At 43.3% G+C, this 25,761-nt stretch overlaps 2 protein-coding genes across 4 annotated transcripts in view; one reads left to right on the top strand and one right to left on the bottom strand.

The window, feature by feature from the left end:
* Nucleotides 1–473: 473 nt before the first annotated feature.
* FAM118A (family with sequence similarity 118 member A) lies at nt 474–11,595 on the top strand. 3 transcript variants are annotated; one of them, XM_063395287.1, is made up of 8 exons: nt 474–674; nt 3,116–3,171; nt 4,385–4,637; nt 5,682–5,903; nt 6,488–6,616; nt 7,369–7,654; nt 9,942–9,974; nt 11,358–11,595. In XM_063395287.1, the coding sequence occupies exons 2-8, from the start codon at nt 3,125–3,127 to the stop codon at nt 11,459–11,461; spliced, it is 1,074 nt and encodes a 357-aa protein (XP_063251357.1). In that variant the 5' UTR covers nt 474–674; nt 3,116–3,124; the 3' UTR covers nt 11,462–11,595. The 3 variants fall into 3 exon arrangements, with proteins under 3 accessions (XP_063251357.1, XP_063251355.1, XP_063251356.1); XM_063395285.1 differs by lacking the exon at nt 474–674 and adding an exon at nt 755–1,593; XM_063395286.1 differs by lacking the exon at nt 474–674 and adding an exon at nt 1,394–1,710.
* Nucleotides 11,596–11,740: 145 nt separating this feature from the next.
* The window catches only part of SMC1B (structural maintenance of chromosomes 1B), a 28,055-nt gene continuing 14,034 nt past the window's right edge, over nt 11,741–25,761 (bottom strand). The window contains exons 14-24 of the mRNA XM_063395288.1: nt 24,598–24,704; nt 23,720–23,861; nt 22,797–22,942; nt 21,619–21,772; nt 20,132–20,230; nt 19,122–19,278; nt 18,201–18,355; nt 16,688–16,839; nt 16,214–16,283; nt 14,624–14,734; nt 11,741–14,397 (exon numbers count right to left, since the gene is read on the bottom strand). Of these exons, the coding sequence (XP_063251358.1) occupies nt 14,287–14,397; nt 14,624–14,734; nt 16,214–16,283; nt 16,688–16,839; nt 18,201–18,355; nt 19,122–19,278; nt 20,132–20,230; nt 21,619–21,772; nt 22,797–22,942; nt 23,720–23,861; nt 24,598–24,704 (1,404 nt within the window). The 3' untranslated portion in view covers nt 11,741–14,286. The remainder of the gene's footprint in view (nt 14,398–14,623; nt 14,735–16,213; nt 16,284–16,687; nt 16,840–18,200; nt 18,356–19,121; nt 19,279–20,131; nt 20,231–21,618; nt 21,773–22,796; nt 22,943–23,719; nt 23,862–24,597; nt 24,705–25,761) is intronic.

Consider the following 25,761-nt stretch of genomic DNA (forward strand, 5'->3'; position numbering starts at 1 on the left):
TCTATAAAATGAGTAGAATCACAGAATCACAGATTGGTTTGGATTGGAAAGGACTTTAAAGCTCATCCTGTTCCACTGCCTGCCATGGGCAGGGACACCTTCCACTATCCCCAGTTGCTCCAAGCCCTGTCCTTGGACGCTTCCAGGCTTGGGGCAGCCACAGCTTCTTGGACAACCTGTGTCAGGGCCTCACACCCTCACAGCAGGGAACTCCTTATGCACACAGCTTTGCAAACTGCAGTTATGGATTTAAAACCAGAGAATTACACATTTTCAACACAGTTCTGCAACTGGAATTTGGGGGTACGGGTCTGTAACAGCCTCCTTTGGCACAACTACAGCCTTTACCCAAATAAACCTCCATGCTGGAGGACCTGGAAGTTTTCACACTCTGGCTGTAAGTTACTAAAAGCTTAAAAAAAAAAAAAAAAAAAAAAAAAAAAAAAAAAAAAAAAAAAAAAAAAAAAAGGTTCGAGGGGAGGAGGCGCTGTGGGTGTTGCGATGTGGCTGTGACTGTTCGCAGAGGCAGCTGTGTGTGTGCAGCGCAGGGCTCCGCTGGCCCTGCAGGTGGCCGTGCCCCGGTGCCCTGTGCCAGCTGCTGTCACCGCATCGCCCCTCACGATGCCTCGGCCGCCCCCGCCAGCCCCGCCGTGCCTTCAGTAGAGCCGCCCGAGGTAACGCTGCCGTCTCTTCCTTATTATTGTTTGTTTGTTTTGCATTCTCCTCGCCGTGATGTTTTTCCATCTGTCACCAGGCCGTTCTCAGAGCACGAACCGCTCACTACGCGCGTTAGCCGGTTGCTTTCCCTGTACCGGGGAGCTGGAGCTGGCTGCTGTGTGTCACAGACCCGCGGGTGTGCTCTTGCCTCTCAGGGGTTTCTAGGCAGCCGGAGCCTTGGGGACAGAGCCCTTCCCCTCCCCGCCGCCACCCGCCGGGGGTGTGAGCGGAACGGCCGCGGTTTGGGAGCAGACTGGAGTTGGGCTCTGCATTTCGGAGCTGCCCGGAACGTCGGCGGCGGGGCGGCTGTTTCCGGGGGAAGGCTCGGCTCCGCGCCCTCCGGGTCGCTGCCGGAAGCGGGCCGGGAATGGGCAGCGGCGGGAGCGGCGGTCCCGCCCCGGCTCCCGCTCCCGCTCCTATTCCCGCTCCTGCACCCGCTCCCGCTCCCACCTTGGTTTTTCTCCGAGGAAATTGGCGGGCTCGGGACGGGGCATTCCCTTTCCCGCGGCTGCCTTTGGGTTGAACGCTTCAGGCTGTTTTCAGCTATAAAAGTGCCTGGCAACACTCGCTCCGTCCATCAGCGCGGTGAGCTGAGTTGCAGTCGGTGACTGGAGCTCTTATTTCGCTGATGAAAACGGAGTGTGCTGAGCAGGGACGATGTGAGATTAGAGGTGTTTCCGATGTCCCCCCGCTGTGCTGGGAGTAAGGAGCCGGCTCCCGTCGCGGCTGCGGGGCGTGCCTGGATCCCTGCGGGCTCCCCCTGCCGGGCTGCCCCGAGGAGCCCCTGTGGAACTCCCGGAGGATGCTCCGCAGCAGCGCCCCGAACTCGGACCGCGGGCGGCTTTGACCTCCATCGCTGATCGCAGCCATTCCTCGGTGAGGATTGGGGATCTTGCTCCCGCTTCCTTGCACGGCTGCGCCTCCCAGGAGGCAGCTTTAGGAGCTAAAAGGAGCCAGCGAGGTGTGGAATGTTGGTATTGGCAGCAGCCCGTGGTGAGATGCTTTTATTAAATTCGGGGAGTTGTAACTAATAAAGCTTTCTTGAATGGGGTTATAAAACAAGAACTGTCTTTTCCACAAAAGTAAGTTGCTCTTCCTTCCTCTGTTGCTCTTGCATTGTGCTCTCACAATGTTCCCATGTATGAAGGAGTGTCGGGACGTGTTTTAGGGGTGGTTATGGTGATGCTGGCGTGGTGGCCTCGATGATCTGGAAGGTTCCTGCCAGCCTTGATGGTGCTGTGTGATTTTGAAGTGCTTTGCCCTGGACAGATTATTGTCCTGAATTTTGGATGTGCCAGTGATGACAGCGGGGCACCTCCATTGGTCAGGGAAGGGAGTACAGAGAAAATAAATATTACAACAAGAAAAGGCTTTTCTGCCTTAAAAGACACCCTGAGTGCATTTGCTGAAGACATCTGTGGGGTTTTTTGGTTAGGGTTTGTTTGTTTGTTTGGGGGGGTTTGTTTTGGCCATCTTTTGGGTTGGAGTTGGTTGGTTGGGAGTTTTTTGAGGATTTAAAGTTTTGTTGGTTTTTTTTTTTTTTGTCTTTTTCTTTGGTTTGGATATTTTGTTAGCCAAATAATCTCCAAACTTAGAGCCTCCTGCTTCCAAATTAGCTTCCAGCACATAAATACAAGAGCTGGCAACTACCTTAGGAGCCCTGGGCTCTGGCACAATGTTTATTTGAGGGATTGGGGGCTGCAGTTTGCTATCACCACCACCAAAACCTGTGTCCCAAAGCCAAACAAAAAATACATCCTTATCAAAAAATAAACCCATGTAATGAAACTTGGGGGTTTCTAAATAATGATCCCATAGCCAGTTCTGCCCAGATGGAGGCTTTCTTGTACTTCAGACTTAATAGATGATACAGAAATAAGTTTTTTCTTTTTCTCAGCAAGTATTTTAAATAAAATCTGACCTACCCTGCAGTCTGGTCATGTAGGCAGGTGGCTCTCAGGGCTTCTTGTGAGCAGGATGTCATGTGGAAGTCTGGCTTCCACCAACTGGATGGAATAAACTCCTTATTATGAAATAAAATCAAGAAGCTCATTAATTGACTTGAAATGACTCATTAGTTTTAGTGGGTGTAATAAATCTTATCTTGAATTTAGACACTGGTGTTTTTTAGCTGCATGAGCAGCTGCATCTCTGTTATCTCAGTCCTGTGGCATTTGGAGGCTTTACCTGGAGCTGTGCTGGGTTTGCACACTTGTCCTTTGGCAGGTTTGTTTCCATTGGTGCCTTGCTTCACTGGGATGTGACACAGGGAGCCTTGGTATTAAAATAATTGCTAGGAATAAAGGGAAAAAAGTCAACAGGAATACATCTGATTTTGGTTTTGGCTTTTACTAAGGTAGGAGCATTAAGAATTATTTTGCTTTTTTGTTTTATTCAGGGCTCAGAGATGGATTCACCAGAAGGGGCCACAGTTAGAAGTGAGCAGAAATTCAGGTAACTTGTATTAGAGTTGATACAAAACTGTCTCTTGATGAAAACCTGAAACCACAGTGGGAATAAACTACTGAATATTGAATACAAGAACAACATCATGCCTGAACACTTGAAATTATCCCAGAATCTGGTTTCTTCACTGACCAAGTACTTGATGCTCACTCAAGTTGTTTATGGGGAATAAATAATGAGAGGAAACAATTTGGGCTAAATGTAGCAGGAAGGCATGGGGGTCATCAAATATATTTTATTTGTAGGCACTGGCTGGCAACCATACCTGCATGTTTATTGCTTTGCCTGAGGCCATTTCAAGTTGAACATTGTAGTCTGACCTAGGCAGTTTCAGGTGATTGTGAAATAAGAGGTGTAAATCATCTTTATTGCCATGTTACCAGGAACTGAAAATCTGTAAGGATAGTTTGGGAAGTCAGGGGAGTTCTGAGGTTCTGGACTGCTGAAATCCTTGTTTGTACAGCAGTGATTTTGCTGGATGGTTTGTGTGCATTTTCACTTCTTTGCTGAGTTGTCACAAAAGATTTTCCTCACAGTTCCCTGTGCTGGTTTGTGCAGAGAGTATGGAGGTAACACCAACACACCCCTGAGAGGGATCTGTGGGCAGTAATGTCTGAATAGTGAGTTGGATGAACCCCTGATCTGAACCACCATGACTGCTATGTTCACATATCCTACTGTGATCATAAATGAGAATAAATATTCCACTTTTTCCCAGAAAAAAACCCCAAAAGTTAGTTTTCTTGGAATATTGTGACTTGTCCTTTTGAAATAGTTCTACTTCTTTCTATCACACATGTATTAGTTCAGTCACTGGACAATCTTTTGCCTACTTTTTCCAAATGTCATTGGAAATGGTGTTTGGCTTGCCCAGTGGCCTGGAAGTTGGCAGCTGTCAGTTTGGATCTCAGAGACAGAGTGGTTTGAGGTTGTTGCCTTTTTTTGGCTGGCATTAACCATGCATTGTGTGAAATGGCAGAAAGGCTTCAAGGGTGCTGTTGGTTTGGGGGAGGCCGTGGGCTGGTGTGGCTGCCCGTCTCATCCTGTTGTGCAGGGATGGAGAACTCTGTTCCTGCTGCTGGTTGCTGTTTTGCAGAAGCTTTTAAGGCTCAGGTGAACTCCTGGGCTCAGTCCCTGAGCCCTTCAGGCAAGCCAGCAAACGCGCCGTGAACAACGAACGCTTTTGTTTTGTGTGTTCAAGAAAATTCCTGAAAAGCCTCATCAGAAAGCAGCCTCGGGACCTTCTGCTGGTGATTGGGACGGGGGTGAGCGCTGCAGTGGCCCCGGGGATCCCCGCCCTCTGCTCCTGGAGGAGCTGCATTGAGGCTGTGCTTGGGGCAGCCGAGCAGCTGGAGGTGCTGCACCCCGGGGATGTGGCTGAGTTCCGCAACAAAGTCAGCAAAGAGAGAGACCTGCTGGTGGTTGCACACGATCTCATCAGGAAGATGTCACCAGTGAGTGTGGTTTGTAACCTCTGGTCATTTCTGAACCTGCTATGTACTTCTGTTCTGTTGTAAGGAAACACTGCTTCCAAAAAGTTGAGTTTTTTCTGAGGTTTTTTTGAGGTTTTTTTGAGTGTGTTCTGAGTGTGTTCTGAGTGTGTTCTGAGTGTGTTCTGAGTGTGTTCTGAGTGTGTTCTGAGTGTGTTCTGAGTCTGAGTCTTTTCATTTTTTACAAATGGAAATTTTGTGAGTAATCGTACAGCACATTGTACATTTTGGGGAGGCTAAAAAATCCCTGAGTTTTAGTATAAGTTAGCATTCATCAGAATTACTGCAAACAAGAGTCCTGAGTATTAAATCCTTGCTGTAATGTTTCTGAGAAGTGAAAGAGGAATTTGTAGGTCTGTGGCTATAACTGGAGAGACCCTGAGAGTACAGGTAAGCCTTGAGGCTGCTGATGGCCTTGGGCCACACGTTGTGATCTCCAGTGCAGCTCCCACTTCCCTGAGGACAGAGCACAGCCCGTGCATGCCCAGTCTCAGGCATCTGAGTTTCCAGAGGTTTTCAAACTGTGTTAAGACCTTTCCAAGTCTTCCTTTGAGCTGAAATAATCTGGGTGACAGACACAGAGCTAGGTGTAGGCTGGGGGGAGCCTCTCAGCAGGCCCAGTGTGACAGTAAGTCTGCATGTGTTCATAGCAGATTTAATCGTTAATAAATGAAAAAACAGAACTCAACCAGGAATGAAAAAACAGAACTCCCCTCCCCTCCTTTGATAGTATATCCAGGATATACTGAGTAGCTGAATACTGATAAAAGACTGCTATGTCTGAATGCAGGGTAAGCTGATGTTAGTGTTGTTTTATTTCTTGAGAAACCCAGACAATTGCTTGGAGCTGCACTGTACAGGCAAGCGCAGTGGAACAAATTGAGGTCTGTTCTGGGTGGTTTTGGCTGGTGGGCTGTTCAGGCCCTCTTTTACAGGGATGCTGTGGCATTGAGTGGCCAGATGGAGCGGGTTCCTGCCTGATGGAGTGTCCCTCTCCTCTTTCCTCAGCGTACCGGCGACACGAAGCCCAACTTCTTCCAGGACTGCTTGATGGAGGTGTTTGATAATTTAGAGCAGCACATTCAGAACCCTGTGGTTCTGCAATCCATCCTGAGGCTCATGGAGAGAGGCACAATGGTTCTGACTACGAACTATGATAATTTGCTTGAAATATTTGGTCAGCAGCAGGGTAAACCTATGGAATCTTTAGACCTCAAAAATAAGGATAAGGTACGATGAGAGCACTAAAATTATTAGACCTAATATATGACAAGTCAGTGCATAAGCTGCATTGAAATATGTTTTAGTGTTTAAAGTTGTTAAAGCATGTCTATAAGCTACAGCAGATGCCCAGACATTTCTTTTACATATCTCTTTATCCTGAATAATCTGGTAACAGTTACCAAGGAGAATTTCAGTGACTTGTTTGTTAAGCAGTTCCTTGTCATTTACTGGAAAAAAACCCACAGATTATTAATTTTTATGTAAAGTCATTGTTAAAATTCCAAATGGAATTTCACCTGGCTGGTAGTTAATTTGCTGTTCATACCTTTTCTGTCAGTGCTGCTGGAATTTGCTTCTTGGTTGACTGGCTGTTTAACCCCAAAAGCCAGAGACAGCTGCAGTATCAGCTATCACCTCTTTGTTAGGATTTAAAGGGAGCTGTGTAATTACTTATCACAATCTCTTGCTGTAGTAGTGTGCAAAAGGAGTTGTTTCTGCTGTAAGTGGTTTATGAGCCAGTTCAGCTGGGTAGTTTTGCAGATTCATGGTGAGTGTGGTGTATTTTAACAAAAGGATGTATCGTGCTTTAGGTCCTGCAGTGGGCAAGAGGCCATGTCAAGTATGGAGTTCTTCATATTCACGGCTTATATACAGATCCCTGTGGAATGGTGCTGGATCCCTCGGGATATAAAGATGTTACTCAAGATCCTGAAGTCATGGTTTGTGTGATCTTTAACATTTTGACTGTTTTGCCTAACAGCTTTCTTGTAATCACTACAGACAAGATACCCAAGACTCTGTGGGATCATATAAATTCAATACCTGGGGACCAGAGGAATTACGCAGAATTATTCAGAATTATTCAGAAAGGTGGCTCTGTTGCAAGGGCAGTCTGTGCCCTTGGGTACTGTGGCTGTGTAAATCACAACTGAACCCCTCAGCTGGATATCACAGTTTATCTTTGGAAAGAACAGGAGCCTCAAAATACTGGACACCAGGACAAGGATTCATCATTATATGATTGCTGGATTTCTTAGCTCTGGATCCTGGGCTTAATGTCATCTTAGCTGTCATAAGAAGTCAAACATTTGGTCAAGATTTTCCTTATTTAGAGACTGACCTAACAGGAAAACAATATTCTGTCACCCTAATTTTTTCAATTTAAATTCCCTTATGGCAACGCTTATGTGCCTATTTAAATACCATGGAATGGCTTGGTTGGAAGAGATCTTAAAAGATTACCTTGTTCCAACTCCCATATTTGTATGATTTTTTTGTTTATTTTTGTTTTTGTGTAGGAACAATGGTTACGAAATATCAGTTTGGCCTGGTCCTAAAACATTTGCATTTTTCAGGTGACTAGTGAGGTTTTCCTCTGCTGGTCCTTTTCTGGCTGATGTATTTTACAAGTTGTGACCTTGGCTTTTGTGTGCTGAAGTAAATGTGGCTTCTTTTTTATGTTTCTTCACAGGAGGTTCTTCAGAACTTGTACCGAACCAAGTCTTTTTTGTTTCTGGGTTGTGGAGAGACTCTGCGTGATCAGATATTCCAGGCTCTTTTTCTTTACACAGTAAAGAACAAAGTGGACCTAGAACATTACATGTTGGTGCTGAAAGAAAATGAAGACCACTTTTTTAAGCTCCAGGCAGATATGCTGCTGCATGGAATAAAAGTGGTGTCCTATGGGGACTGCTTCCAGCAATTCCCAGAGTATGTCCAGGATCTGACTGCTCAAATCTGCAAGCAGAGAAGTCCAGGTAATGTGGCCTCTTCAACAGCACAATCTGTTGTGGTGGATTCTTGCAAAATTTAATCTTGAATTCCAGATTTGTCTCTTTGTTAGCATTTGGTAAAGATGTTTATTGCTTAGCATGTATTTATGATGTGAACTGCTTCAGCTTGTTGAGTATTACATTATCAGAAATCTGACTTGTCAGGAAGAGAGACTGAGAGAGTTGAAGGGATTAACTGGTGGGATAAGCTGGGTGAGCCACAGTATCTGACTGAGCATAGAATGGAAATTAAATCAGTGTATTCAATAAGCTCAGTACTCTTAGGGTAGTGAAGAGAACAAAGAGAAACAATAACTGTATGTCTGAGGAAAGAGATTTCTTTAATGTTTTCCAAACAAGGACAGTTCTGATTTTGGTTTATCCAGAGAACAGAGGAAAATCACTAAATGACCTTAGAAGAACTGCTATTTGATTTTTTATCACTTCAGTGAAACTGTTTTGTCTAAAATTATTCCCAAGTGGTGCACAGCAAGAACCTTTCCCTGAAAAGTGCATTCCCAAATTAATATCCTGGTTTTTGTGATGTGATGAATATTCCAATTAGACTGCATTATGTTTTTCTTTTCATGAAGGCTAGAAAAAAATATTTATCATACCACTGAGATTTCAGGAAGATGGTCCGCAGTCTGATTTACATCAGACTTCCAGGAGGGACCTTACTCAGATGTGAAAATCTCATGATCTCATTTACAAGTCAAGATCCCAAACAAAAGCATTTTCAGGTGTGCAGAACTGCTCTGTGCATCACCAAACTGTCGGGGTTTGGGGTTTTGTGTCCATTTACAAACTCTCTTGTAAAATGTATCAGGGGGAGTTTGCTAAAAGGGTTATACTAAAGAACTGAGAAATGCAAAACCAAAATAAGCCTGATGCAGGCTGGGGACACTCACTGGAAAAGGAACACAGCAAACCACAAGCGGTCCAGGAATCCTGGAATGCCGTGAGGACCACTTTCCAGGAGAGGTGATGGAGAGCCCAACAGAGAGGCCCAGCTGGACCTGAAGTTAGGGTTGGTGGTAGCCTGGGCTGGGGTAATCCTGTCTTGGTGGAATTCCCAATCTGCTAAACCATGATGAAGTTGCTTAGCTGTATTACTGAAAAATTGTGTCAACTGGGGAAGTTCCCACTGCCTGGAAAAGAGGAAACGTAACCCCCACTTTTAAAAATGGAAAAAGGAAGACTGGGAGGATGTGAGTAAAACATGGGCTGGATGGTCACACTCAGGGCTGTGGTCAGTGCCTCTAGGTGTGGATGGAACTGATGGAAGCTGTGTCCTGCAGGAGCCTGTGTTGGCAGCAGGACCATGTGGTGGCTTTGGTGGGGACAGTGAGCCTGAGTGTGTCCTCAGCAGGTGACAGCAGGCTGAGGGCTGTGCTTGTAGGGAAGGAGTCACAGCCAGACAGAGCTGGCCGGGCTGGGCACGTGGGGCTGGGCAGTCACCGAGTTCAGCAAGGCCAAGGCCCTGCAGCTGGGTCAGGGCAATCCAGGCACAGATCCAAGCTCAGGATGAGCAGATGGAGGAGCTGGGGAGGACCTGGGGGTGCCGGTGGGTGAGAGCTGGACATGCCCCATCCCAGAGACCCCCCTGTGCTGGGCTGAGCCCCCAGCATGGGCAGCAGGGGAGGGAGACTCTGCCCCTCTGCCCTGCTTGGATGAGACCCCAGAGCTGCCTTGAGCCTGGGGGTCCCCAGCGTCAGAAGGACATGGAGCTGCTGGAAGTGGGTCCAGAGGTGAGCAACAAAGATGATCAGGGGCTGGAGTGCCTCTGCTTTGGGCAGGCTGTGAGAACTGAGGGTGTTCAGCCTGGGGAGGCTCTAGGGGAGATCTTAGAGCAGCCTTCCAGTGCCTAAAGGGGGTCCCAGGGAGCTGCAGAGGGACTTTGGACAAGGGCACATGGAGATAAGACAAGGGCAAATGGCTTCACACTGAAAAGGCATAGATTTAGATTAGAGAGGACATGATTTTATGATCAGAATGGTGGGGCCCTGGCACAGGTTGCCCTGAGCAGCTGTGGCTGTCCCATCCCTGGAAGTGTTCCAGGCCAGGCTGGATGGGGCTTGGAGCAACCTGGGACAGTGGAAGGTGTCCCTGCCCATGGCAGGAGGGTGCAACTGGATGAGCTTTAACATCCTTCCAACCCAGACCATTTTGGGATTCTGAACACAACCTTGCTGTTTTGGGATGGTGCATTAAAGAACAAAAACTTTCTGGATGCTCATGCGTGTTCCTGATGTCTCTCACACTTCTCTAGATGCTGAACGGGTGGACAGCACAACACTGTTGGGTAAGTAACATTTTTATTTTCACAGTTCCATCATCCTACCAACACAGGAAAAATACTCCTTATTTCCAAAGTAATAAAGTAATTAAGTAATTACTGTGCAAAGCTCTGAGTTAGCTCTGAAAGTTTGCTGAACACTCTTTTTTTACACTTCGGTTTCCTTTCTGCCTAACAGCAGGTAAGTGATGGCCTATTCAGGTCTATCAAGTGACAAATGATAGTATTACCTCAGAATACTCTGGTGAATGTTAATTTTAATATACCTTTTCCGGAGCTTTTACGTGCTAACATCAATGAGATTTTTGGCTTAGATTTCCAAATACAGGTTTCTGTTCCAAAAGTATTCCTTAAGGGGTCAGGAAGAGTGAATCTCAAGGGTGTGGTACTGAAGATGATTTTCCAGCTGAGCTGTTCAGGTTGCTTTGTGGTATTTCTATGAATAACCCAAGCACTAATACATTCCAATTGATGGAAAAAATATAGCAAAACTTAACAACTTAAGAAGATTCCACTCCTGAGAGATCTGTGCTGCTACATGCAGCCAGCAAAAAAATTGTCATTGGGTACTGCATGTAAGGGCCTTTGGCAGTGCAGGTGAAACCCCTACACCTTCCCAATCAAAAAGCACACAAGCTCCAAGACACTTGTGTGCAGCTGTCAAGTCAGAGATGAATTTTGTAATTCCAGTGGGATTTTAAACTTCCCTTTCTCTCAACTGAGTTCCTAAATCCTATTTTCAATAAAGTACTATTGGGTGGAAGAGAAAACAAAAACCTTGAGTACAATTTATTCCAGTCCCTCTTAACAGTTCTCCTTTACTGTTAGCACCACCTTTAGGTAGCTTTAGCACCTGTTTGTGTGCAGTTCAGAATACAGACCGAGGAAAAAACCCAAGAGGATTGTTGTGTGTAATACCCCACAAAATCTGAGTGAATGTTCTGGTTTTGAAGGAGTTTCTGTTCCGTTCATGTTACTCTGCAGTTATGGTGTTTATACACTTCCAACAGCAGCTTACACCAAGGATTTCTGTTGCAGACTTCAGGAATGGTTCAGGCTGGGACCACTGGTGTAATCTATTTAAGCCCTGAATCAGGGGTCCAGACTCACCTGTGAGCTCCAGAGGTGTTGAAGTAGCTTTGGTAAAGGGCAGCTGAATCCTGAGCTGAGTCCTGCTGTTTGTGTCAGTACTGGAGATCAATTCTGGGGCAGAGCTTGAGCCCAGCCCTTTAGCAGGGTTAACATTGCATGTAATTCAGAATCCAAACAGGAGAACCTCAGGGGACCAGGACTGTGTTTATCTTGCTAGCTGGTGCTTATAATAAAAAGTACACCACGCTCATGGATGTAGCAATATTAATTTGTTTTCTTTCCCCTCTCTCACCCCAGGAACTTCCTGCGTGGACTGTGCTAAAAGGAAGCTAGGAGAAAGCGGCACTGATTCTCCCAAGAGGATCAAGCAGTCAGATAATGATATACCCACTCTTGAATGAAAAAACCCAACCACCCCAGCAGCTTTTTAACAGCAGTGTTTTACATCTGCTGCATGGAAAGTTTTGAGCTGGTATTTCCATGATTGTTAAGTGGAATAAAATTGTACATACTAGCTTTCTCTTTTCTAAAGCCATCAATGTGTCATGTGGTAAAGCATGAAAGTCAAATGAGCCTGCACCCCTGGCACTGCCAGACCCCTCAGGCAGGACCTGCGGGGTCAGACAGAAGCAAATGCAGCTTCTCTTGGTGTCTGTGTGAAGGCACCGGGACCAAACTCTTCCCCAGGTGAAGCCACACAATGCTGGAATCTGTCAAAAGTGCCTCTTGGCACAGCTGCCCTTTGAGATACAGGCTGTTCAGTTCTACCATCAGCTGAACTGCAGGTGGGTTTCTGGATTCTTCAGGCGTCCTGCAGGCTTCAGTCTCCGATCCCCAAATCCTGAAGAACAGTGCTGTTCCACATTTATGGAACCCACAGCTTGGTGACCCACCTGCTTTCCACTTTTGGCACGAGGATTTGTTTTCTCCTGTGTCCAGTGAGGCACAAGATCACTTGGAAGGCCAGGCTGGAACAATGCTGCAGGGCAGGCACTGCCTGAGCTCTGCAGTGCTTCCTGTGGAAGTGTTTAAATCCTGCTACATCAGGCTCTGCTGCCTGCACAGCAGGTAACAGTCCTGCAGTGGAGTGAAGCCCAGTCAGTATCAGAGGATCCAGCTGCAGGTAAGGCCTGTGTGTAAGTTTGCCTTTGGCTGAGCTGCTCCAAGGGTGAAGGTGAGGCCCAGCAGGGCCTGGTACTTCCCACACCTGCAGCGTCTTGGCACCAGACCAACTCCCAGTGCAGCTGCCAGCACTGTGATCTGTGCAGGTTTGCAGTCAGCTGGCTCTCACCTCACTCTGCAGGAGAGCAAGTCCAGGGCTGTTCTTTGTGCTGATGCCAGCACAGGGGGACCTGGAGGGCTGCAGGATTGCTCCTGTCAGGATCCCCTGTGGCTGCTTCCTAAGGATTTCTGTTAGGCCTTCTGAGAGCAGGTCACATTGTACAGGGGTTTTACAGGGAGGGCAAGGGCTGGGGCTGGCGGTGGCCTTTCTGACTGTGCTTTCGCAGGTCTGTAAGGAGTAACCCTTGTTGCACAACCCACTCCTGCAATTCCCTGGGACAAAAGGCTCCAGTGAGGTGCACTGTGAGGATGCTGCTGTGCTCTGCAGGCCTTCAGGCAGCTCACAGCTGCCCTGTGCCTCTCAGAGGGTCTATTTACACCAAGATCACTTCTGAGGACTGTCTTTCAGCATCACAGAGCATCATCTGTGAGACTTCCCTCCAACATAAGCTTCTGCAGTCAGCATGAATGGGCTGCTGTGGAAAGTGACTGGTCAGGCTCTCGTGAATCCTGATAATCAGCTCACAACACTTCACATGTTGCTTCAAGCTGAAGCAAAATCCATCACTTGCATTGAGGTATTTGACTGCAGTGACCCTGATTACTACCACTAATTAAACCCTGAAGTCCTGCAGCTCCTTATCATGTGCTTGAAGTCCCACCCCTCCCCTTGGATCAGCTTGCACCCTGCACTGGCGATGGTTCCCTTGCAGACACCGCTGAACTGCAGCTGTCCAGCAGCCTCTCCTCTCGGGGGGCATCCACTGCATCCTCAAAAGCAGAGGAGTGAGGGGTATTTTATCTCCTAACACATCTGTTACTGGATCCTGAATGAAGGTGCTGATGCTGACTCATGCCTCAGAGTAAATTATTTTATTTTATTCAGTGAAGTGTAGCAATAACAAATCCTTGATGAACATCTGTATTCCCCTGAAACATGTTACACTCCCGCTCAACCTTCCTCCCTGAGGCAGGACCCCCACGGGCCCAGCCCAGCTCAGGGCTCACAGCCCATGACAAGGCAGGTACGTGTAAGGAACCCACAGAACGAAAGGAACCTGCTCTGTGAACACAACATAGAATTATTATGAACAACCACAAACCAAGGGAAGCTCTTCAGCACACACAGAGGTGGAACATAAGCCAGATAAAGTGATTCCAGCTTTCAGTTTTCTGAAACTTCATTAACTTAGATAATAAGTTCATTAACTTTCATCTGCTTAGATGAAAAATGGCCAGCAAAGTGACTCCAGTGTACTGGGACAGCTGCATAATAACAAACCAATACGTTTTTCTATTTCATTTGCCTCTATAGCATCTGACACATTCTTTCCACTTCTGTAGGAGGTGAAATAGCTCAGAGGTGGAATTTTTCAAGGTTACAACACAGCTCTAGAGCTGCATGGCAAGTTTTTGTACAGTTAACTAATACTTGTGTAAGGTTACAGTGGAATACTGAAGTCTTCCTGGTTATCACAGAAGTCACCCAAGATAATGAGCATATTCCAGTAGCTTACTGTTTAGGAAAAGAGGAAATAATCCTGTCTGAAGACAAACAGATGCAACTACAACACAAAAGGTCCTGACTGGAGTAGTGAGCACCTGAAGAGTGTGCTGGCACTATGGACTTTTCCTAAGAAAAGCAGGAGGCTGCTTCTTTAGGATATTACACTTACGGAACTGAACCTGCAGCCCTTCTTCGTACAGCCAGAATATTTGGAATGAAAGCTTTTGGTGCCAGTGTGCACACCTCAGAAACAGCCTGGGGCTCTCACTCCTTAACAAAACTGCAGCAAGGTGTAGCAGTTGATTCCTTTAACATTTTGCAAAACTGTTTCACTTGAAAAGTGACCATTTCCCTGCCAACCTCTCACAGCCACATTTGAACTCAGGTCTGCAGGAGTCAGTTTGTTCCTGCTGTCTCCCGGCCCTGATGCCATCGGCGCTATTGGAAGAGAGACCCGCGGCTGGGCCTCTCTGGCGTGTCCTGCTCCTCCCCCTCGGGGTACTCGGTGAGATCCAGGGTCAGGACTTGGCTGAACATGACATCGTCGTACTGGAAGAGGGAGGATCACACCGTGTGACACCTCTGGCACTTAAACAAGCCTGTCACAACTGAGATTCAATCAAGCCCGAGTTCCCCGAGGAGGCTCCCTGGGGCCGGTGCCTGCAGAGCAGGACACGCCAGCACGCCCTGTGTGTGACTCACTGGAGAACACCTCAGCAGTGACCCCGCACTGCAACAACCCCACGGGCTTTACTGAACCGTGATTAATTCTTACCTCAGGACACACGCCAATCAACGCATCTGCCTTGCAGTAGAACTCCTCCTTCAGGGAAATAACTATCATTTGGAACTGTTCATGTGCCTGCTCCCTAATGAAACTTGAGACCTTTGGAAAGAAACCAAGTATTTCAGTTAGTTCTGGCAACCTGAAACGATGCTGTGATGAGGGAATGGTGAAGGAAGAACTGAACTGTGCTAGCTGCAGAATTCCTTCATGAACTCAGATTGCTGAAATGAGAAATAAACCAGTTTTAAAAGCCAGGTATTCTGCATGGTTTTAACGCAACCTCTTAGGTGTGCTGCTTTTTGAAAATAATTAAAGAGAATAATGTTTCATTCTAATGAATAAAGGTCTAAAAAGACACCAGTGCCGATGAATGACAATTTTACTTTATATAACTAGAAAGGAAGGTGGAAATTCCTAAAGAAGTTTTTTTTAAAAGTGTGAGAAGTTCGCTACTGGCTGTATAATAATTTTAAATTAGTTCACTGCAGACAGCAGCCAAACCCTAAAGCTTCCTTAGGGATCTTCATTGTAGCCCACTACATCCCATCTGACACTGCTGAAACACACTGCACAAATTAAAACAACCTCAGGGCCTGGGTAATCCTTGTGGACTTGCATCCCAAGGATTATTTATGGAATTCAGGTTCAGGAACCTCTCACAGTGAGTCAGTAATCTCCAAGAAGGAACTGAATTCTGTCTGGAAGGCACAAAGGGTAGAGCTTCCCAGCTATCTGTTCCAGAGGTACTGGATCTCCAAGCAAACTCTGGGGTTCTTGGCACATCACAGTTAATGCCACTGGGAGAAAACCCAACGTGTCTGGTGTTTAAACAACTGCTTCTGTTGGGCTCTACCAAGACTGACATTAGCAGGAATGCTAATAGAAATACTGTTCTCAAAAAAAGTTTCCACAGAAGAAAATCCAGGCTTATGTGGGGAGCTGTAGGATTCCTCCCCACAAACAATGCCCCTGTTCTGAGCTCCCCCTCCCTGGGGCTGCCACCCACAGCTGCAATCTCTGCTGTTTTGGTTCTTGTTACACTGAACAGTTATTGGCAAAAAAAAGGAATGAGAAACTGAGAGGGCAGGAAGGTGTTTTAATCAAGAAAAGTCACGTGGCTTTCATAAAATGACTGCAGCAACAGCTTAATTGGTATTAATGCAAAAATAGTTACTAAGGCAAATATATGAAACACTCCAGTGACAGAATGGCTTGGTTTCCACAGGCAGACTCTCCCTGCTGCTTCTTGGAGCCAAGGGAACTCCAAGGCCTTCCCAATTCCAAGCACCACAATTCCCAGGTGCCCTCCAGGTCAGACTGTGCCCCATGGGGTTACACGACACCTGCACACCTTCACACTCCTCACACCTTCACAATTCAGAGACCACTCAAACACACTCGGATCAAGGAATTTAAATTTTCCCCTATCTCACCAAGTCATTACTTCAGCCCTAAATCCAATCTGATTTCAAACAGGTTCAGCCAGGCTAATCCATCTCTGTATCCCAACACCCTGCAATGGAAGTAGCCACCCTTCCACAAAATCTTGCAGATATTGTTGGTAAAAGAGCAACTTACTTTATCAATGTTTGTGTTGTCCAGTGCAGCATCTATCTCATCCAAAATAAAAAAAGGAGCTGGACGAAAGCTGCAGAAGACAAGACAGTATTTTGCATTGAGATACCAAAATGTTAATCAACAATCTAATTACTTACTCCATAAATAAAGTTAATATAATAATAATAATACTGCAAAATAGTATCTATTTTAATTAAATAATTAGGTAAATTTTAACATTTAATATTAAATAATAAACAGGAAATTAATGAACAGTTAATGTTTTAATCTATATGAAATTCTATATTGAATGTATAAAGCCATGACAGATAAAGAATAAGGACTTCAGCAATGCTGAAAAATTTTTTTAGCAGAATTTTTTTAACGTGTGTAAGTGTAACGCTGTCTCTTTCTCTCACCTGCTTGGCTAGATACTTGGAAAATACCTTAACACTTTTTTTTGTTCCCTGGATATTCCCAGAACAGTTCTTTTACCTGTGTATGGCAAACACAAGAGCCAGGGCTGCCACTGTTTTTTCCCCTCCTGACAGACTGTCCATGGGCATAAAGCGCTTGCCCGGAGCCACGCAGTTGAAGCCAATCCCTTCCAGATAGGGCTCCTCGGGATTTTCAGGACTGAGGAATGCCTGGAAACAAACACATTTAATTGTTAATAGTGAGATTTATCAAATTACTTAGATAGGTCTTTTTTAGGTTTAAATACTGCCTGAGCTAGTGAGGAAACCAGTGAGTTTGCTTCACTTTTAGGGAGCCTGTTCATCCACTCTGGGAGCACCAGTGTCTGGAGAATATGGTTTTTTAACAAAGCAGGAACCACAAGGCTCAGTAACAAAACCAGTATGGGAATGGCACCACGTATTTGTTATTTCCAAACTCTCAGCTACTGAAAAAAATTGATTTTATCACCTTTCATGTAACTGCTTTGCTTTTTTTAATTATTAAAATGCTAGACTTCAAAAGCAGATTTCTTTTTTTTTGGCCTGGAAGACAATATATTAGGAAAATTGCCTTTTTTGGTGAAAGGTCAGCTTTACAGAACCTGGCTTTGAGCTGAACAAAGACTGCTTGTATTAAAATCTTTTTCTGCACTTGGAATCCCTGTTCCCAGGGACAAAACTTAAAAGCTTTATTTTAAAGGAACCACCATTTTTCCTAACCACTAAAGGTATGATGGGTTTTTTATGATGGCTTCTTTGCTAGATGGTTTATTTTTCTCTTTAATAGAAGAGACAATGAAATAATAGACTCTTTCCCTCTGCACAAGGGAACAATTTCCTTATTTAACCCTCATTTCAAATGTCTCCTCTCAGATCACAGACATCATGGAGGAAAACCAAACCAACACACAACATGCTGAAGGGAAAACACAAAATCTAAAGACAGAAGACAGTCCAATCCTTTAAACATTCCACAGTCTATGGAATTTAACATAACCAAATTTAGGAGTTACCTCTTGACTCTTGGTATTCATACAGGAAGAGGAACAAAGGTAACAAAAGGTGAGACAATTTTTCAACATGTTTCTTAAAAGTTGCGAACGTATTATGTCTGATAATGTTTCCTAAATATTTAAGTAGAAGGTACTTCAAGACCTTGTACAAAACACTAGCACTGATTTATGATGTTCAGTTGTCTGTACTAATGATTATTATTTGTATAACTTGATGTGTAAACCAATGCTATTTTTAAATGAAGTACTCAATTACATTCCACATTTGTGTTCTGATAATTTACAAACCTGCTAAAAGGAAAGATTAAAACCAAGCCAGGCTGAATAGTTCCTAATTTTGCTCACAGATTAGCTTTCTCTGTCTAATGTCAGGCATACTCTGGCTTATTGCCCATTCCTTCCCTGACCCTGAACTTCTGTAGTCTTTATTTCTGTCATTTTCTTTTTAAGGACTGGACTGTTCTTGGAAACCACAAGTGCTGCTTTATTCTAGGTCTCAAAGCATCCAGTAGGGCCTTTAAGGCAAAGCACACAAACCTGAGCACTGCTGTTCCTGCACAGCTTCTTGTAGATCCTGTCAATGGCTATGGAGGCATGCTCAAAGCACTGGCTGAACAGCTCGTATCTCCTTTTTTTCACCTCTTCAAATTCCTGCTTGCATTTTCTGGCCTCCTTTCTGCTGCTCTCAAAAGCTATAGAAAGAAAGTAAAATCATATGAATTCCTCCTTAAGAAGTCTTTGAGCAAATACACAGAACAAGTAACAACAAAGAACAAACTGGGTACCATGAGCAGCATCACAGACAATACTTATTGCAGAAAAAGAACATGCCAATTTAGTGTGAGTTTCCTTCCAGATTTCAAACAGAGAACCCACAAACCAGCAAAGTTGTAATGTATTCAATCTGCTCTGAGCCACATTTGTCTGGAGCGAGGTATTAATTTTTTATTCTTCAATATCAACATTCTTCTCCTAATTCCTTCTGGGAGCCAGGCAGCCCTGAGCAGCACCAGCACTGACCTGGTCCAGCTCCAGAACCAGGTCTGAAGTTTCTTACATTGTTAATGTCTTCAAAACTCTCTGAAGATACTACTCATTATTTTGCAGAAATGCTTGTGTCTGAGTTTTGGCCAATATACACAGTTCCTTCAGTTATGTAAGAAAAATTTAAGCAATTTTAACATTAAAGTAAGTACTTCTCAGAAAGCAAGTAAAAACACTTTATGATGTCATATGGGGAACAAATCTTCCCAATCATTCAAGCTGTGTTTCAATAAACTGCTGCACACTCAAGTGTATGTTAATGAACTGTTTACATACAATTAAAAAGATAACTGAGGATAAACACTTAAGCACAAAAAAACCCTTAATATCTGAAAGGGGCACAGCTAGCAGGACCAACCCCAAGGAGAGGAATTTCAGTTAGGGTGGAATCACAAAAGAAAGAGTCAGTGTTACCATCTATTGATTCTTGGAACTTGTTCCGAGCCAGCTGTAACTTCTCTCCTGCTCTCAGGTTTGGAGCAGCTGTCTTCATTAATTTGACCTCTTTAGATTTGATTTCCTGCTGCATTTGCTGTGCATGATCCTCTATGTCTTTATCAGATTCTAGTTCCTAAAGAAAAAAAACCCAATAGAGCAATTTAATTTGCTTTTAAGCCAAGACATTTCAATGCACACAGCAAGCACTCATGGTTCCTGAAACCATTAATAGCTCATTAATAGCTTTAACTTGAAACACAACTGAAAATGCCACCCAAGGTCTTGGTTCTTGCCATGAATCTACCAGACCCTCACTCTCCTTTCCCAAGACCTTTAAAAACAGAGAGCCAATTATTTTCCTTTTTAAAAATACAACATAGGAGCAGGATTAGTGCTTCACTCCTTGATTTTTAAAGAAGAGGTTCTCAGTGAATTCTTCGAGATAAGTTCTGCTGATGACAGATTCATCCTTTGCTCTGTGCTTAGCTTCTGACATTTAACTATTTTCCTCAAGATTAAAAAGGAACAAAAAACTACAAAACCTGCTGAGAAAATGTGACCTAATGTGCTGTTAGACAGGGAAGGATGCAAAGCCTTGGTCTCTGCAAACAGAAGGTAAACAACCCCCCACGGCCATCCTTGGGCTCTAGAGTTTTGAGCCTTAACATATAAAATTGGAATTCAAGGCAGAAAGTAAAGGAGGAAGGGAAAAAAACAATTAAGGTTATATCAAGTCTCTCAATTCCATTTCTGTGGTTCAGGTAAGCTGTAAGTTAAAGCCCAACTGACCTATCTGGAGATCCCACACATCAACGCTATGTCATGAGTACAAAACCAGGGCACAGACAGGCACTTCAGCTTGGCAGTGGTTTCACCAAGTGTCACTTAAAGACCGGGGTGAGGAACAAAAACAACAAATAAAATATCTTCCACAAAAATAAAAATCAAACACTCCATCTGTAATGATTTCAGGCAGAGAAAATTACCTTTAGGTCGACTTCTAGGGGGCTGTAGTCTATCTGAATCCCCTCTTCCCTTTCATAGATCCCTGACAGAGTCTGGGTACCTTCTACTTCAGTTCCTAGCTGTAAGATGAATGACATTCCAGTTCAGAAATACAACAGTTAACTTGAAAACTGTGAAACCAATCCATTAAAAGGTTTTAAAATTAAGAGACAGTGGTAACATGGTATGAGGTAAACTTAATCCATGGCTCGTCCCCTGGCCCAAATGGAGTGAACAGTTAAGATCTCATGAGCCTAACTAACACACACACCTATTAAATGGAGATGAAAACACTTACTAAACTCAACTTCAAGCTCTGTTAAAAAAGCAGTAGCAATCTGTTTATTACATATTTACAACCTGTGCATACTGTAAATCCCCTGATTGGAAAGATGTACACTCCCTGATACCTCAATCCCCTCCAAGAGAAGGCTGAAGTGTGTTAGCTGAGGCATTTCTTCCGCTCAAATTCAAAATAATTGAGGAGCTTCAGCTCTGTAGGGCATCAGCAGAGTATCTTCTGCACTCTGTAGCCTGAATTTCAGTCACTTTCCCTCAAATGAAACCTGTGCTGTCTCTCATTATTAAGAGCCCTTTCCCACCAAGATTCTTTCTTGGAACCAAATCGTGCTGGTCCTCTCAGTTAGGTTAATTAAGAATCCACATTGTTATTCCTTCTGCTCCCCTCCTTGTTTCCTCTCTTCCTTTTTCAGAAACAGTGAGAGCTGAGTTCCTGCACATCTGATCACGAGCAGCTCTTGCTCCTTCCCTTCACAGACTGCCCACCCCACCTCACTGCCTGCATTCTGTCTGCTGCCCAGCTCACACCTATCCTCCTGCAAAAACACTGTTCTAAGGAATGGGTTCCACAAGGCTCCTTCCAAATTCACACACTTGTTTTAAGTTCTTTAAAACCCACAGATCATTTCTTTTGTAACAGTGCAGAAAGTTTATTTCTCCTCACAAAAGGTATGTTGGAAAAAGAGGGAAGGTGAAGAAAAATAGTAAGAGGCAGTCATCAGATAGAAGGAATATTTCTATTTTAGCCTATCCCTGATTTCTGTGAGTATCTACATGTATTGAACACAAAAAGGATGGTTTTATACAGGGCATTTATATTATGGACGTTAGACCAAATATGATCTCAACCGTTGCACATGCTGTATTTATTTACATTTCTGAACTGACCCCTATGTATCCTCTTACTTCTCTTCATACCAATTTTCTTGTACCACAAGATTTTATGTATTTCACAAGAGTATGTTTCAAGCACAATCAAGAATACTTGCAAACAATATTTCTGTCTACAAAAATAAAAATAAATCCTTTGAATGAAAGAGACCTGATCACACGAATAGAGTATATTGGTTTGAACATTACTATGTGAGAAAAAGTGTCCTGTAAGGAAAGAAAGGATCTTTAAATTCATGAGTAAGTGCTCCTCCATGATCTCTATTTCTGTAAGTACCTCTGCCTCACTGATGTCATCCAGTGATCCAAAGAGTAACTTGATTTTCAAGTCCTGCACTTTGCATTCCAGCAGCAGATTGTGCCGCCTCAATCTCTTTGCCTCCAGAGAGGTTTCTAGAGCTGTAGCTTCCCTCTGCAACTTTGTGGCTTCTCTACAAGCACAAATGGGACAACTCAAGAGTGGAAACATCACTGCTAACAACATCCACAGAAAAACAGCACGATAAATACAGTGTGGAAAACAGATTCCAGGCCCCAAGAGGGCTGTTTCCTCTGCAATAACATAAAGGAGAATGGTACTGTACTTCTGCCATCCCCTCCATTCTCCCAAATTACTCCAGAGGGAGCCTCAGCCTCAGTACATTGCCAAGGTCACTTAAAAGGCACATTCAAATACCCATCTTTCCTAATTACAGCCTAACTCTGCTCAGCTCTAGTGAACATGGATGGAGAGTTGATCCCTTAACATGTAATCAAATATCTTTTATCATTACTCTCCTTTAAACAGCTCGATTCTTTGCAACCAATTCCTCTGATAGCAGCAAGGCTCCACCAGTTTACCCAGCCATACTGTGCCAACATGATGGGGTTTTTAAACACAGAGATGACTCCTGATTAAGGGACATCAATAATAAGAAAGTACAACAGAACTGAGGCATAAACTGCCCACAAAGGAGTTGATTTAATATAACAGTAGGACAAAATAATGACCTGAAGTCAGTATTAGTTTAAGGTATCCAACACATGAAAAGTTTGGAAAAATAACAATGAAATTGGAAAGTAACAGTGTTCCCATTGATCAGCCCCACTGTACAACTCAAACTAAACTGTGAAACTTCAGGGAACTTCACGTGTCCCCAGGCAAGCTGTAAGCAACTACACACTCACCACAAGAGATGAGAGATCTGTGGTCAGAGATCACAGTGAGACCTAAACTAGGTAGATAATAAAATAATCCTGTATGGTTTATGGGATGGCTCTCTTGAATTCATCTCCTTCACACATTGAGTTAGAAAAACACTGTTAAACTAAGGCACACTGTAGATGCAAATCACTATGTCTCTAAAAATTCTTTCACAAGAAAACAAAACAAGAGAAATTCAAACATATGATCAGTAAATCCCTTCTAGATATTATCCCTTTAATCATCTTCCCAGCAGTAGAAGTAGGAATTACCTATTAAGAGTTAACATCATCTTTCTGAACTCTTCAACTTCATTTTGGCTTTTTGTAAGCTCAGATTTATGAGCACTTAATCTATCCTTAAGGTGTTGCTGCTCCTCCAAAAGTTCATTCACTTTTTTTAGAAGCTTTTCCTCATCCTGCATAGAAATATTAAAATTTTTAACCCCCCACCAAGAATCTAGATCTGGAACCTCTACTATACAGAAAGGAGTTAAAGTTTAAACCTGTCACATTCAAATGTTTTACAGCACAAGATCTGAAAGGCACTGGGAAGGGGGGGTTTCCCCCACTTTGTGGCAGTTTTACATATTTCACTTTTTTGGTTTTTTTGTTCAAAGCATATATGTTCTCCTTCTCTTTTCTGTGAACAAGCACAAGCTTGTTTCTTTAACAAGCACCATCAGCACAATACAGGATAAAGAACCCTGTGAAGGATGAACCCATACATATTACTTCAACTAAAAATCTAATTGGTTTCATAGGATTATTTTAAATGTATTAGTGGCTGTAAAGCAGATTAGAGATGTCAAGCATCAGAGTTGGTTGCTCTTATTCATAAACTTCTGCTGAATATGAGCCACATGCTGCTGGTTTTACCTCTAGTTGTATGTTGCCTTTTCGTATCAACTGAACACATTAACTGAACAAAATCTAAAATAATACTGTAAAGACAGTAATCCAAAACTTAATTTTTAGTAAGCTTATTTTTAATAATAAATAAGCATCCAAATATGGCAGTTTATTCCAAGGTTAAAATGCAATATGCATCTGCATTTTTCTAAGCAATCACAAAGTCAACATTGAATTAACACCTTGAAAAATTAATCCACAGCATCAACTATATTTATCCAAAATTGGAACTGAGAGGAAAGAATGCACTGAATTACAGAGACAGAAACTGATTTTATTATTACCTTCTGTAGCTTGCTAATCTCAGCTTCATCTTTATGAACTGTCTCCCTCAGCTTGGTGACTGAGTTTGTTGATTTTTGTAGATGGTCACGATTATACTCCAGCTGAATGTTCAGTCGTGTCCTCTGATTTTCAAACTCAAGTCTAGTCAAAGTACAGCATTTAAAACCAGTTCTTACCAAGCAGGCTATTAACTGTGATTGGACTCTAATTAGATACCACTGCTGTATCTTCTGGGTGAACACAAAAATCTGCATTACATTGATTCTACTACACCACATCCCATGGATATATGGGAAATCACAAAAATATAGTGATATTACTCAAAGAAATTCAATATATAATATAGCCACACCATGGAAAGTGACACCTGAACTTCAATCAGTGCATTTTAACATTTTAAGATACAAATCTGTGGTGCAGTGACATGTGTCCATGAGAGAAACACTAGCTGAAAAACTCAAGAACCTGTTTTCCTTTTAAGAGTATGTTCCTATACCAAACACCTGCATGCACACCCAGTTTTCCTTAAGATTTTTCACACACAAGCAACTCTTCATACTATTCTCAATCTGCGAATAGTGCCTGTTTTTCAGTGTGGGTATTAGAAAATTCTTTTTTTTTTTTTACAATAGTGTTACCAAAATAGTAAATGTTACCTTTCAAATTTGTTATAAGCTGTCACTGACTGTCTAAAACCCAAACCATAACAGTGACCTAACTAATCTACAGCAGTGGCCTAACTAATCCTTACAGTGACAAGGGGAACCTTCCACATTCTCCTAAGCCTTTGTGTTATTTCCTGTGAGGGAGATTCTCAAGCACCAGTGTGCCCAATGTAATGCCAGCCACTGGTTTACATTTCAGTGCCATACACCACCTTCTCTTATCGATCTCCTCTTGCTGTCTCACGTGTTCTTGTTCATACACACGAATATTTTCTATACCAATTTCTTCACAGAATTCCCGGAAAACAACATCTTCAACCTTTGAAAACAGAGAGAAATGGAACAAGAAATGATTATACTATTTTGCAACTCACAGATGTAAAATATTCAATCACTTCATGCTACAGACCAGATTTTTAAGGTACTTCAAGGAAAGAGCTAACAACTACTGAGAAGTAATTTGTACTTGAAATTTTCAAATTACATTTTCAGTCCAAATGCCAGACATAAGGCACATATGCCTGTGGTCTACCAAGTGCAACTCCAGTCTAAGCTCTTCTTGATCATGACAGAAGTCACCACAGTGTAACCAGCTTCCCTGGTTTTGCCTTTTGTTCACAGACAGCTGAAGAAGAGAAAGCTGGACAGGGCACTAATCAGATACACCAGATTTCTTTGAGTTGTAGGTCAGTTCTTTATTTGAATCCTTTCAAGAGGTCCATAAATATTAATTACTGTGCTCTATTTATAGAAAAGTCATAGCACAAACTCTCCCGTGGAATATCTCATTTCCTAATGATACAGTAGATACTAACAAAAGCATCAGTCAAAACCAATTCTATAATTTTTATGAAAAATTTAAGCAGGCAAATACTAGGTACAGTGTATATGGCTGGCCTGAGGGAAGAAACAGCAACAGCCTATTTAAAAGAAAACCAAATGGACTGAGCAAAATTTTAAGAGAACTCTACAGATCAAAGCCTGATATTGTTTATATTGTTTTAGTATTCAGGCTTTTTTAGCCAGGTATCAAATACTACATCAAACCAAGTTATACCCAGTTGCACCACTCTTTGGAAACCAATGATTGGTGCCAAATGATAGCCTCTGTTTTTGTTTTTTCAGAACAAACAAAGGAAAGTTCCTGTATCTGGAATTCTTACACAGTTAACCATCAATGATTTTCTCATCTCAGTTTGCAGATGACAGACATCTGCATTCCCTCATGCCTGCACCCCAATCCAGACAGAGAACAGGCAGCAATTTTGGCTTGTTCTTACACGTAGAATTCCAGTCATGGATTAATCCCAGACTGACTGATGAGAGTGGGTCAGAAGCCAGGAACAAAATTAGAGATGTATGATATAGCCTGAGTT

This window comes from Prinia subflava, chromosome 4, assembly GCF_021018805.1.
Source record: "Prinia subflava isolate CZ2003 ecotype Zambia chromosome 4, Cam_Psub_1.2, whole genome shotgun sequence".
Classification (NCBI taxonomy): Eukaryota; Metazoa; Chordata; class Aves; order Passeriformes; family Cisticolidae; genus Prinia; species Prinia subflava.